We start from the raw sequence: 14,924 nt of genomic DNA, 5'->3' as shown, positions 1-14,924 counted from the left end.
AAGGATTTATAGTAGGTGCAGCAGGAATACTAAATTAATTTTTACAAGGCAGACTAGAATGGCTCTTAAGGCAATGTTCCAGTTTGTTTGAGTAAACAAAACACATTTGATGAAAACAAATAATTAAGTAGGTTGATTAGACTATTACTTGATGTGTGAAATGCAAGGACAACTAATTTTTCTTTTACCTTGCACATTTTACAAAGAAAACCAGATGTAAAAAGATAAATAAATATCTGATCTTCTGTATATTACAGTGATCATTTAATGAAGCTCCTATCATTTAAAGATGCTCCTATTCTCTCCATTTTCAGGACCTTTGAAATAATTGGGGACACACTGAAATTGTTACTACAATGAATTTCACTACAGGAAAGATGGTCTGTATTTAAAGAACAGGGCTGGAAGTCAGGAGTCCTAGCTTCTATTCCCCAGTCTGTCAGATTTCTTTGGACAAATGATTCGCATGTCCCACCAGTTTCACAGTTGCTTCAATGGCGACTTGATTTACACCCATGTAAAATGAGATCAGAATCACACCCTTAATCTCTGTGTCTCATCTGTAAAAGGGGGATATTAAAACTTACTTTCCTAACAGGCTAAATGAATGAATGCTTGCGCTCAGATACCAAAGAGATGGCACATTATAAGTAAACACCTGGCGAAACGGAACTGAGAAGCTTGGTATGAAGCCATTTGGATAGCAAAGAGTCCCCACCATTCCATGTAAAAACTTTAATTTAAACCCCAAACACATTCAGAAAAGTTTGGCTAACTCTTGTACAGCTTTTTTCTTTGATATGGCCTCTGTGTTAATAAGTTCAAGCTAGGAGAAGAAACAGATGTGTTGGAATAAGAGTGTCCCACATCCAAATACCCTGAATTTTAGTGTTCTAAGCCTCTAGATCCAAATTTTGAGTCTTGAACCCATAACTGTTAATTTAGATTGAATAAATGGCCCTAAGAGATAAGGTGTTACCATGACCCTGAAACTGTCCAACATTAAAAAGTTTAAAACAAAGGTTTTTGATTTGGTATATAGAGACCTCAGCCACCTCAGTGCATGGGCAAAGATGCCTTTTAAATGTTTTTAATCTTCTATATAAAAGATGTTGGGGGAAACAAATTAAATCATTTAAAATGTGAAGTCTTAAGTAAGGCTTTCATTTTAACAGCATCAGTTATTCCTTTTCCAGTCTGATTCTGTTTCCTAAAAGACAAAACAACACACACACAGACACACACACACACAGACACACACACACACAGACACACACACACACACACCTCCTTCATTGCTGAGAAACTGCTAGCAACCTCACTGCAGGCACAGCATAGTTTTATTAGCTACTCCAAGACCTGGCAAATTTTTACCAGCATTGAGTTGTTTAGGGCAGTGGTTCCCAAACTTGTTCCGTTGCTTATGCAGGAACAGCCCCTGGTGAGTCAGGCTGGTTTGTGTATGTGCTGCATCTGGAGCTTCAGCCAATTGTGGCTCCCAGTGGCTGCGGTTCACTGCTCCAGGCCAGTTGGTGCTGCTGGAAGCAGCACGGGCCAAGGGACATACTGGCTGCTGCTTCCAGCGTCTCCCGTTGGCATGGAGCAGTGAACCGCAGCCAGTGGGAGCTGCGATTGGCCAAACCTGCGGACTCAGCAGTAAACAAACCAGCCCAGACCGCCAGGGGCTTTCCCTGCACAAGCAGCAGAAAAAGTTTGGGAACCACTGGTTTAGGGCATTGCTTTTAGCTGCTTTGCTGGTCACAGTTATAGCAGTGCTGCAGAAAAGACAGTTTTGTCTGGCTAAGCCAGACTCTTATTAGACAGAAAGAGTAAGGAAATGGATAGGAAAGAAAAATAAGATAGAGAAGGAAAAGGACAAGTTGGGGTGTGGTGTGGGGGAAGTCTCACATCCCGGGTGGTATTTGGGATTTAGCCAAAGCCGGTGGGTGTCATTTGGGTCTCTCCCTCTGGCTTGGTCCACCTCAGAATTAGGTCCCAAGAGATGGTGGGGGTGGCAGCACGGTGGTGAAGCTCACTGCCACCCCTTCTCTCGTTTTTCTGTCAGCTAGCATTCATCTTCCCTGCTTTTGGTCAGCCACCATTGACTTTCTCTCCAAGTCTCTTGTTTTAAAGACCCCAAGTGAGTAATGGATGGAATAGCCCACCCCTTCATTATCCTGTCTACCAATTAGGCCTAAACTCTAACAAGTTTGGTTCACTGATTTCCAGTCCCACACTTCTCTAGTTTTCCAGACATGATCTTAACACTGTCCTTGAATTATATCAGCTGGTCTTTTTCATTTGTACTAATTCAGTCTGTCTCCCATTTGCACCTTTTCCCGTTAACATTTGTTATAGGTTATTGTGATATTTTATGAACTTCCATTCCCTTTTCACAGTTGAGCTCACACTTAGGGTAAATTTGTAGGCCCAACTGTCACAACACTAGCCAGAAATCTTGGTTAACAGGCCATCGTTTGCTAGATATCACTGAATTGACTGGAAATAACAAGAACAGTAAATCCTATTCTCATTAGATTTCCTGGATAGTTTTGCAGACCTTGACTACCCAGATGAGCATCCAAATGTTTATCCAAAGCTTATCTGAACCACACCTCTAAACTTCATTCATCACCAGCTGTGACCAAACCTGCAACAAACCAAACTAAATGGTAAGGGGACTGAAGAAATGTTTGATGATTTTTCTGTTACATTCTATATTTCTACTGAAAACAGTCTGATACAAATGATATGGAAGGATCAAAGGTAATAGAAGAGAGAATGGTAAATCAATGTCATTTAGGAATATTTTCAGACTATTTGTACATTATATTTATACAAAGGCACAGTATTGTTACATGAACAATTTAAAAATATAAAACTGTAATTTGTAACATTTTTCTACTGCTTCATTTATCTTTAGAGAATAGCTCTTTCACCACAGCCTTAAAAATCCCCAGCAGTAAAACAATAAGAACACATAGGTTCTTTTTCTTTCTTCTAGCTAGAGAATCTCCTGAGATTCAGTGACTTCCCCTCCTTTATCCCCCTCACCCAAGGGGGATTCCTGCCATTTGAGGCCTAGAAAGGATTAACTGAAAGTAACAGATAATTTCCACCTTAATCGTGAGGTCCTCACAGTACTTGTAGTCCTTACTCAGGGCCAGATTCTGCCACCCTTAGTCACCCTCCTCTGCTCTGAACCCAACGCCAAGCTCTCCCTCACCACTCTCCTGCTGCTTCCAGCCCCACACATCACCCACTGCTCTGCACCCTGACCTGTGCTCTCCCCTCTGCCCTCCTGATGCCCTTAGTCTTACAGTATTCCCCCACACATTGCCCCACACCCATCTTCCGGCTCTCCCCTCTGCATGGGGTCACAGCTCTGCTCAAATTTGGCCCTGCTGCTCTGACGTCCTGACAGGGAGTGGCATTGTGATGCAGTGCATGGGGTTGCAACACCACTCAAATTTGGTGTGTTTGCCTCCCATCATATTGGGGAAGCTGGGTCAAATTTCCAGCTCCAAACAGGCACCAAAGATGGGAGAGCTTGTCCCCTGCCTCCATCCCTCATCATTGCACCCCAAAATCTACACTTCAAGCTAGGGGGTTAAATTCCAGCTTGAGGAGACATACTCACCTTAGCTCTGATCAAGCTAGCATATTAAAAATAGCATGAGCATGTTAAAAATAACATGGGCAGCAGGATGGGACACTCACCCTGTATATGTGCCTAGAGTCTTGGATGGGTACATACTCAGGGTGGCAAGTCCTTCCCATTGCTCCCACTACTGTGGCTATGCTCCATTTTTAGCTTGCTAGTTTGATTAGAGCTGGTGCAGGTATGGTTCCTTGGGCTGGGAGGACACCTTCAGCTTGAAATTTAGACCCACTCTGTGGTTTCAGCATTGGCCTGCAAAACCCAGGGTTGTGAATTCAATACTTGAGGGGGCTATTTAGGGTTCTGGGGCAAAACAGACAAGCAAACAAGAACTGTTAGGGACAGTACTTGGTCCTGCTAGGGAAGGCAGGGGGCTGGACTTGATGACCTTTCAAGATCCCTTCCAGTTCTATGAGATAGGTATCTCTATTACATATATGAGCTCTCCCTATAAAATTAACGGGGATACTTGAGAAGGCAAGGTGCTACTCAACACGTGTAGCAGATTGTGAGGATAGAGGGACTTATCAGGACCTGCACCTAGAGCCCAGTTGTGCTGCTGCTCAATTTTCAGGTCAGGCTTTAACCTAATTGGTTACTATGCATTACACTTTAACTACATTTTTAATATGTAACACAGTGATCAACTGGAAACTCACCACTGAGAAAGTTATAAATGATAGGGTTCACTGCACTGTTGGCATACACAAGCCAGTGCGAGAATGTAAACCAGGCATACACAGTCTCTCTGTCATCAGCATAGTTAAACATCCCCCAAACCCTGCAAAATAAAGAGGAAAAAGCCAGTCTGAAAGACACTGCATAGTACTGAATATAAAAGCTGTACTTTTATTCTATTCGTGATATCACATAAAGCTCTCATTCAATACTTCCAGCTTTCCCAAGAAAATACAACCCCTCTTCTCACCCAACAACCAGCTTCCATGAGGGTTTTGCACAGCGCAGAAGCCACAAACAGTTTTGTCTTTAATGTACACATGTCATCCAGCTAGATAACAAAAGGGTAATTTATATCATCCAAGCTCAGTGTGGGAAAAGGTGTCTTTAAGCCAATATGACAATTTCCCAATTCTGGATCCAGCCTCTCAATTCTGAGCCCAGCTCCAAGTGCAACGGGGCTGCTGTAGAGTTAGGGTCGCATTGACTGGCTGCTTATGGATTCTCTGCTAGCCCAAAATAGGTGGACTGCAGAGGTGCCAACAGCATCCCCTCATGTCCTTGTGCAGGAGGCTGCTGCATTTAACCACTATGGATTATATAAGAAATGTCCATGTTAACTCTCTGATTACAAGCTTCCCTCCAATATATTGCAGTATGACAATATGAATACACAGAAAACAGAGAAGTGGCACCATCCATCTGACATTTGCCAGAGGACTTTCAGGTAGGCAGTGTTGTTGTAGCTGTGTTGATCCTAGGATATTAGAGAGACAAGGTAGGTGAGGTAATATCTTTTATTCGATCAGATTCTTTTGGTGAGAGAGACAAGCTTTTGAGCTTCCACAAAGCTGAAGAAGAGCTCTGTGTAAGATAGAAAACTTGTCCCTCTCACCAACAGAGGTTGGTCCCATAAAAGATATTACCTCACCCACCTTGTACGTCTATCTTTCATCAGGGCAATACAATCAGCTCTCTTTGGTTACATTTTATTTAATGTAATCCTGCCAAGAAAGTGACACTATGCTCATCATCTTTACAGCTATAAATGTCATTGGAAGTCTGATAGTATAATTTCTCCCCAGTTTTTGTGTGTGTGAGAGAGAGAGAGAACTGAAAGAATAGAGTATTTACGGAATATAATGTTTGACAGACATAATCACACATAAAATTCATTGCTTTGCCTGTTATTTACTGATTCAATGACTACTCTGATAACATAATAAGTCTTCATAAAAATTCTCCTTTGACTTTTATTATATTCTAGGATCATCTTCTGAGGTTGGAAGAATTGGAACACTTTATATTTTTGCTTTTGTTAAAGAATAAAAGCTTGCTTGCTTCCCTGATTTTGGTAAATTTCTGCATAGTTATATACAGATCAGTTATTAATATGTGAAACACCAGAACACAATCCTTTGGACTTAATTCTGCTACACATACTCACACTGAGTCATGCCATACGCCAGGGCAGTCCCACTGAACACTACCCCACCCAGTGTTCTCCATCAGATACTACACTCCTGGAGTCCAGTCACGCAAAAATATGTTTGAATATGTAGGCCAGTGAGATTTCTTGCATGAGTAAGTGACTGCCAACATGAACACGGGTTTTAACAATCTGGCCCCAAATTTCTGCCCTGATAATTGTTTAGCTAACAATTTGCTTACAGCTGCACACTGAGCTTCAGTTTCTTTACTGTAAAATATGTGGGTATCTATGTCAAACTAAAAAAAAAAAAAGAATATAGCAAAGTACGTCATAGAGAAATGCTTTTAGACAGAAAACTTTCCCCAAACTCCTTACTGCTTGTGGACAAACTTTACCTCTTTAAGACATTGAGGATACTAATTGGTAGATAGCAAAGTGCAAAAATCAAGAGAACCACCATTAGCATACGCGCTGTTTTCCTCCTGGCTTGAATCTGTTTTATTTCAGCTGCTACCCCACCAGTCCTTGACTTGGTTGACTGTCCCAGCCCCCGAGGCTGTGCTAAAGAGGGCAGAGGCTTCCATTTTCTTTGAACTACTGAGGAAGTTCCTGGGATCTAAAAGAGTAAATGGAATCTTTGTTAATGCTGTTTCTCTAAGGGAAATTCATCACCATGTAAAAAGAAGCATTGTAGGGAGTTAATACAAAAAAGAGAGACAGGCTGAAATAAAGCTCCATGATAACACAGTACAGTTTAGTAGTTTGTCAAACAAACACTGCTGTTCATTTAAGAGAAACAGGTTTTAAAAGGTATTACTAAGTCATGGCTGGGATTGTCTGTATAAGTACATAACTACGCACATAGCTGTGTGCACATAGGGCTTTGTACGCTGATAGAATTTTCAAATGTGTGTCCTAAGTGTCCATAAAGCAGCTGTGCTCTCCCTATTTATTTGGGGGGGGGGGGGAGTGAACTTATTTTTTCTGCACTGTGATCATTGCCCAGGGTATTCCTTACAGAGAGTTGCAAATGGTGTGCGTGGTGGGGGCCGTGGGGGAATCATAACAAGATGTATGACAAGTTAGGCTATGTCTAAATGGGTAGGTGCTTGCCCACTTTGCTCTCTGCAGATTGGCAAGCACAGAGAGCCTGCTGGTGGAGAAACTGCTCATGGAGGAAGGAGGACCAGTGGCAGAAAGCCCAGATGGTGTGGTGAAAAAAGGACATTTTAGCTAAGAGCAGGTTACAGAATAAAGGAAAGGGGGCACCCTTAAAGGCTTCTCAGTAAGTATAAAGTTGACCAGGGGGGCAAGAGATGCTCATTTTGGCCTCCTCAGCTCTCTGATGCCTGATGGGACTAACTGGTAGTGCATCTTTTGGGCACCTCATCATGTACAGACACCCCATGAAGACTGAATGGGAGAGCTTGGCTCTCTCACTTCCTGTGGTAGGTGGGTTGGAAAAGATTGAATTTCCTTAGTCAGAGCAGCTAGCCAGGGGTCTGTGGTCCCAACACCAGTGCAGACATGGACTCACCGAATCCCTCAGGAGTGGGTGCTGTGCCAGGTGGAACTTGGACATCTAAGTTCTGGGTAAGCAGCCGACTAACTGCAAAGGGCTCTTGCAGAGACACAGCTACACTAGCCAGAGCCTCTGTCACAGTACACTGGGTCAACTCCCCACTTCTGCCTAGCACTCATGTGGGCTCCGTTCGCTATTTCCCCAGTTCTCCTTTAGGCCAGGCAGCCCACATGTCTCATTACTTTAATTTCCTGAAGCAGGGCATCAGAAACTCCTCAGCATTTGTTAATGTCTCCTGTGGAGGAGGTGCTGGTCCCTGCCTGGAAGAAGAGTTGCCCCAAAAGTATTAAAAATCTATGAGGTGGACTCCAAAAAACCATAACACTGGGCCGATCATGAGATTAAAAAAAATATATCTTTGTTTGTGTCAGCCTTCTCCTTTCTGAGACTTAGGGCAAAGCTAGTCCCCACTCCCAATTTGTGGGTCATTCTTCTGGGTTGAAATTTCAACCTGAAAAACACACACAAAACATGGCTACTCTCCAGCTTCCAGCTGCTCAGCCCCTCTCCCATTCTTCCTCTCTGCTTCCCTACAGTGTCCTTTTCAACACCTGCTTCCATACTTCTCACTCTTCCTTTATAGCCTCCCACCTCTCACAGTCTCCCTCTCTGATCCTCCCACGACTAAAAACTGACGCTCCTGCTAGCAGGAAACAGGCTTTGGTTTTGTTTTCTGTAAGTATACATGCTGTGGGACATCACATAAGCGGACTGAGGCCAGGGTGAAAAGCAGGCGTTTTTACACTTATCTCTGAAGCAAGATCTGTTTTCTCCCCACCTCCTTCAGTGCCCCTCCCAGGAGATTTTATGCTGGCCCCGTGAACTGCAGGTGAATTTCACTCACAGAGAATCCATGAGCACAAATATAATGAAAATGTCAAACTGTGCAGGAAAAATTGTTTCTATCTTCAATATTTTGCCACTGTTTATACCTCCATTTTAAACCTGTTTAAAGCACTGATCACTTGAAAAGTTTCAACTAGTTCTGTAAAGTTCAACAAGAAAGTTTCTGGGTTTATTTCTCCCAACTAGTTAATCTGTTATAGACCAAAAGGCTTTCTTTTCCCCACCCTCACATAATTCAAACATGTAAAAGGATTTTGCTTCAACTTCCCCAAAATACTTCAGAGGCGAGACCAAGTACGAAAGGTTACACAAGAAAAGGTCGACTTCTTCTGAGAACTGGGGAAAGGAGGGGGGATGGTTTATTTCTCCTTGTTTTAAGACCCAAGGGGTTTAGGTCTTGGGTTCCCCAGGGAAGGTTTTGGGGGAACAGGAAATGTGCCAAACACTATATTTTTGGCTGGTGGCAGCGTTATCAGATCTAAGCTAGGAATTAAGCTTAGGAGGGTCCATGCAGGTCCCCACTTTTTGTACGCTAAAGTTCAAAATGGGGAAAAAACCTTAACACAGGCAAAAAAAATATAAAATTAAAATCCATACTCACAGTCAGGCTGCTAAAGTACTACAGCCTGAAGAGAATAAAGTTAGTCTTACATACATACTACTGATGCACATTTTAATCACGTACATACCAGTACAACACACACTATCCCCAATTATTACTATCAAATGAATTATAGGGACATATTTAGCTGAGAAAATTTGTAGAACACAAATAAACTCTCTAAAATCCTCAGATGCTTTACATCAGGATTTAGAATTGTCAGAACAGGCGCTAGAAGTTGTAAAACTTCTGTTTCCACCCCACATGTATCAAGCTGGAAAGTCAAGCATCATAATCTTGCTTTTAAAACTCAGACAAAAATTGAAAACAAAACCACAATGGACCCAATAAATATAAGCACATGTATGTGACTCTCTAATTATTGAATGTGTGTCAGCATGCCTAGCATGAAGTCATTCAGTTCTATGGAGATTGTTCAGCTCTTGCTTTATCTCTTCTCCATGAATCATAAAAGAACAAAATCCTTATGAACAGCAGGGGGGGCTGCCTATTAGTAAGCAATGTAACTTTTAACCACCTGAAAATTCACTTTAAAAACAGCCCTCATTTTAAAACAAACTGCTTCAAGAAGTTTTCTGTCAAGGCCTGGGAACGTCTTGGCTGTTAGTACATTGAATATTATGGATGTCTAGCAAGATTATTGATACATTGCAGTAGTCAGAATATTTAGATTGCATTCTGATAAACAGCATGATTCCTTACTTGGGGCTATTGCCAAAGATTTAGAATAGGGCTGTTGATTAATCGCAGTTAACTCACATGATTAAGTAAAAAAAAAGGAATCGCAATTAATCGCAGCTTTAAATCACACTGTTAAACAATAGAATACCACTTGAAATTTATTAAATATTTTTGGATTTTTTTCTAAGTTTCAAATATATTGATTTTAATTACAATGCAGAATACAAAGTGTACTGTGTTCACATTATAATTTTATTACAAATATTTGCACTGTAAAAGTGATAAATAAAAATAATATTTTTAATTCACCTCATACAAGTACTGTAGTGCATTCTCTTTAGCATGAAAGTGCAACTTACAAATGTCGATTTTTTTTTTGTTACATAACTACACTCAAAAACAAAACAATGCTAAACTTTAGAGCCTACAAGTCCACTCTTGTTCAGCCAATTGCTATGACAAACAATTTGTTTACATTTATGAGATATATTGCTGGCCTCTTCTTATTTACAATGTCACCTGACAGTGAGAACAGATGTTCGCATTGCACTTCTGTAATCAGCATTGCAAGGTATTTACATGCTGGATATGCTAAAGATTCATATGATCCTTCATGCTTCGACTACCATTCCAGAGGACATGCTTCTATGCTGATGATGCTCGTTAAAAAAATAATGTATTAATTACATTTGTGACTGAACTCCTTGGGGGAGAACTGTATGTTCCCTGCTCTGTTTTACCCACATTCTGCCATATACTTAATGTTATAGCAGTCTCAGATGATGACCCAGCACGTTTTTCATTTTAAGAACACTTTCACTGCAGATTTGACAAAATGCAAAGAAGGTACCAATGTGAGATTTCTAAAGACAGTGACAACACTGAGAGGGATGAGGTGTGGAACATGCTTTCAGAAGTCTTAAGAGAGCAACACACCAATGTGGAAACTATAGAACCCGAACAACACTAAAAAAGAAAAAAATCAATCAATTTTCTGCTGGTGGCATGATAAAAAATGATAAAAAAAATGATGATAAAAAAAATGACATCCGTCAGTCTGCACTGCTTTGGATCATTATCAACCTGAACCCATTATTAGCATGGGTGCAGGGCTGGCGCTTTCATTTAGGCGACTTAGGCAGTCGCCTAGGGCACCAGCATTACCGGGGAGAGGGGCGGCATTTTGCCAGGGGGCGGTAGGCAGCTCCGGTGGAGCTGCCGCAGTCGTACCTGCGGAGGGTCTACTGGTCTCGCGGCTCCGGTGGGCCTGCTGCTGCGGCCTGTTGTAGACTCTAAAGTTTTACAGTTTTATTTTTGAATCCAGTTATTATTTTGTATATAATTCTACATTTGTAGGTTCAACTTTCATGATACAGAGATTTCACTACAGTACTTGTATTAGGTGAACTGAAAAATACTATTTCTTTCGGTTTTTTACAGTGCAGATATTTGTAATAAAAATATAAGTGAGCACTGCATACTTTGCATTGGGTGTTGTAATTGAAATCAATATATTTGAAAATGTACAGAACACCCCAAAATATTTAAATAAATGGTATTCTCTTATTGTTTAATTGTGCAATTAATCATGATTTTTTTAATTACTTGACAGCCCTAATTCAGTAAAATACATTTCAATTACACTAAAAATAGATTGTGGCACACCTACCTCACTTAGAAGGATGCCTGATGTCTGCAAGCCAATTCAGTCACTAATAGGTATGAGTGGTGTTAATTTCCCTTAACATGATCCCTTGTACACTTTAACTATATCTACACTTGGAAAACTTACATCTGTAATTCTCCATCAGTAGTAGCAACAATACCTTAGTGATGCTTTCTTTTTGCTACATAATCAATTTTCAAATCAGGATCATCCTCACATGTGTTTTCAGTGTGGACAAGGTAAAAGCATCTGAAAACTGTGTTAGCCTGATTTAAAAAATAGGGCCAACTAGCAAAAAAACCTTATGTTGATAGAGTCCACATGATTCACTCTTATTCTAAAGATTAAATACCAAAATACTTGAAAAAATATTTAAAAAAAGAGTTTTAGGATCTTGAATTATGAAAACTGAACATGGCTGGACTTAAAACTACAGATAACATATTTGTAAACAGAAAGGTTAAAAAAACCAAAACCTAACAACATCCGAGTCCAGGATAATCCATGAACCAATGGCATCACAAACCCCTGTGCTGTGCTTTTGCGATTTCATCAACTCTTACAGGTAACGTATGTCCTGGGAATATGTGAAAAATCTGATTTTTATGCATTTTTTGTTTTGACATGCATACACTTGAAAATTTTAAGTCTACATGTGATAGTACATGCAGCTCCATCTGGATCTATGTCCCTGATCTGGTGGTTATTATATCTGTAACAGGACATCCCATCTCCTGATCTCATCAGAAGTAATCACAGGAGGGCAATTATTCATGGTCAAGTGGTGAAGTAAATGATAGACTCACACATGAAAGTTTGGAATATGGAGTCTCTCACCTCACACCCTACATCTTCAACATGCCCACTTTTATTGGTCTTTTATGGGGTAGCAGCAGGGGCTGGATAGGGATCTAGCAGGTCCTATGTAAATCATTGCAGCAGCAGGTGAAGAAGCCTCTGCTAATCTGCACAGAGTATTCAAGTGCTGAAAATGATGCTCCAACACAGTGTTAGATGAATGTGGTGAAAAGGTGTGAAAATTTTCAGAAACAATTATTTATGTTACCCATCCCAGATGATTTTGTTGCTGTTATTTTGTTTTCCTATCACTCCAATGCAAAATTTGAGAAAATGGCCACATTTGCAAACAGAACTTTAGATTTGTAAGGCAACCTTTCCTCAGACTGGGCCCATTATTGCTGGAAAATGGTGGCACATTTTTCAGCAACAAATACATGAGCGGGTACAAAAATTTCAGCTCAGTTTTGAGTTTGTAACAAAATGAGAAAAAATGGCAACTTTCATACACCTCTGCAGCTCAAGGAGATATAAAATATCCATGTAAAAATCAACCTCGGAGCTCAACAGCTATTCTCTCGCAGTAGGAACCTTCAGTCAGGACAACTGGGGATCCATCTTCTTCCCTTAACTGATCTTTTTGCTTCCTCTGTCCCCAAATCTTCCATATCCTAGATGGCTCTAGACTTGAGCACAAGTAGTTTTTCATTCTGCTTGGCTGCCATCATTAATAAATGAAATAGTCTGCATCCTAGTCTTCTGTAATTGCACGCCCAAAACTGCTATTGAAGTTTGTTGGGTACAAAAGGGTGTATTGATCAGGTCCTAAGTGGCATTACGGAATTTATGGAGAAAAAGGTTGTCTATTCAAATAGACAAACATAATAAGCCATATAAATCAATGACTTACCTGGCGGCACCATAGTTTTTGGAATATTTGTAAATAGGCCAACACCATAAGACACAGTGGTGCCACGTATGTCACCAGAAAAAAACAGATGTGATACATTTTGGGGTAGACCTCACCTGGAAAGAGAATCAAAATATAAAAAGAATGTACATACAAATATAGTTTAAAAATAAAGTCACATTATACCTGCAGATACTCAAGCGCAGGGTGCATTGATTATAATGACAGATATATACATGCATCTGATGGCAGAAATTAGTCCATTGCTTTTAGAGTCATTCTGTTCATATTTTTTAAATAGGCTTTTGCTGCATAGTAGTACATCACCTTGGTGTATGAAGTGCTATGTCACATTTCTTTGTTACATGTCTGTTAATTTTTAATCAATACAGGAAGCTATTATCTAAAAACTGTTATCCAAGTATTCAAACTCTGTCATGGTGTTACAATGCTCTGTCCGCAATGAATAGTGCAATTTAATATATCGTTGAGAGGAAGCATGCTCAGGTGCTAGCCTGGGCCATGGGAGACCCATGCTCAAGTCTCTGCGCTGCCACAGACATCATGTGCAACTGTGGGTATGTCACTTAGCGCTTATCTACACCCCCGATGGGCAGGTGGTTTCTAAAGTGCACTAACATGTTGTGAATTAACTGGTCTGTGTAGCCCTTGATGGTACACATCAAAGGCTCCTTTGTGCTCTTTAAAGTACCATTTTTTCAAACAGCACCATCAGTCTCCGCAGACCACTTAATGCACCAACATGTTAGCATGCTTTAGAAATCACATCCCCCTTGAGTGCAATGCTACACCACATAGTCTCTCTGCCACAGCCCTTCATCTGTAAAATGAGGATAACAGAATTTTCCTACCACACAGGCATGTTGTGAGGATAAATACATTCAAGACTGTAAGGTGTTCAGGTTCGGAGATAGCGATGAGGGCATATAAGTACTTAAGGTAGACAGACAAGGATGTCTTTCTGCTCCTGAGATAAATGGATAAGATATACAACACCTAACTGCCACCATTCAGAGTACATGATGGTGCCACTTTAATGCTGCACACCCTTTCTTGAGTATTCTTTATTACCAGCTGTTAAGTCCTGTAAGTGTACCCTGTATGTTTTGGTCTGTGGTGCTCACATCAATTATACCATCAACGCCTTTTCTCTAGTAGTTTGAACATTTATTTTATTGTTAATGATAATTTGGACTTGTTTAGCTGCCATGATCTCAAAAATGCTTTACACATGATGAATTTAAATTAATTAAGTCCCACAATACTCCTATGAGACAGGGAAATACCTTCATTCACCTTTCACAGCTGGAGAAATTAAGTTTATGCAATTTATTGAGACCACAGGATGTCAATGAGAAAGTTGAGAATAGATTCTTCTTACTCCCAAGGCATTGCCACCTGCCTCATCAGAGCTCTGCAGGCAGCAAGGTATCATCAGGAGTTTATGGTTTCCAATTTAGCAGTCTGAATAAAATGGAAACATTAAAGAAGGCCAGCTAAATACAGAGCACTGATGGGCCAGGTTGGAGGAAAAAGCCAGCATTCTCCTTTGAAGTTCAGCCACCTGCGAAGTGCTAGTGGCTGAACATCAAAGGAAACCTGTGTTCCTCGTCCACCCAGGGCAATGTGCTTTGCAGAACTTTTACTTAAGAAGCTTGAATCTGTTTAGCTTCTCAAGCCAAAATAAAGCTTTCAATCTGCCTAGTAATTACTGCAGCAGGCAGGAGGGGGGAACTGGTCTGGGATGCTGGTCATTTATCAGATGGTTTAGTGGTGACATTTCAGCTGCCTAACTGAAAACATCAATCCTTCCCACACAGGCCAGGTGTGGGGAATGGCTGGGGGAGAGAAAAATCCTTATCTTAGATGGCCCTACATGGGCTTTCAGACATGAAGGTGGGATACAGAGGTGTTGGGGTCCCCTCTCCAAGAAGCACCGGAAGATCACCATGTCTAACCCCCTTTGCTGAAAAGGATGGGAAAAACTCAAAAGCATTCATGGGGGTAGAATGAGGAGATGGTACTTG

The 14,924-nt window shown here is 40.8% G+C and overlaps 1 protein-coding gene across 1 annotated transcript in view; it reads right to left on the bottom strand.

The window, feature by feature from the left end:
• The window catches only part of HCRTR2 (hypocretin receptor 2), a 60,848-nt gene that overhangs the window by 3,496 nt on the left and 42,428 nt on the right, over positions 1-14,924 (bottom strand). The window contains exons 5-7 of the mRNA XM_032771119.2: positions 12,877-12,992; positions 6,167-6,387; positions 4,321-4,442 (exon numbers count right to left, since the gene is read on the bottom strand). Of these exons, the coding sequence (XP_032627010.1) occupies positions 4,321-4,442; positions 6,167-6,387; positions 12,877-12,992 (459 nt within the window). The remainder of the gene's footprint in view (positions 1-4,320; positions 4,443-6,166; positions 6,388-12,876; positions 12,993-14,924) is intronic.

This window comes from Chelonoidis abingdonii, chromosome 3 (assembly GCF_003597395.2).
Source record: "Chelonoidis abingdonii isolate Lonesome George chromosome 3, CheloAbing_2.0, whole genome shotgun sequence".
Classification (NCBI taxonomy): domain Eukaryota; kingdom Metazoa; phylum Chordata; order Testudines; family Testudinidae; genus Chelonoidis; species Chelonoidis abingdonii.
The sequence above is the reverse complement of the archived record's forward strand: the minus strand, read 5'-3'. Positions and strand labels throughout refer to the sequence as shown.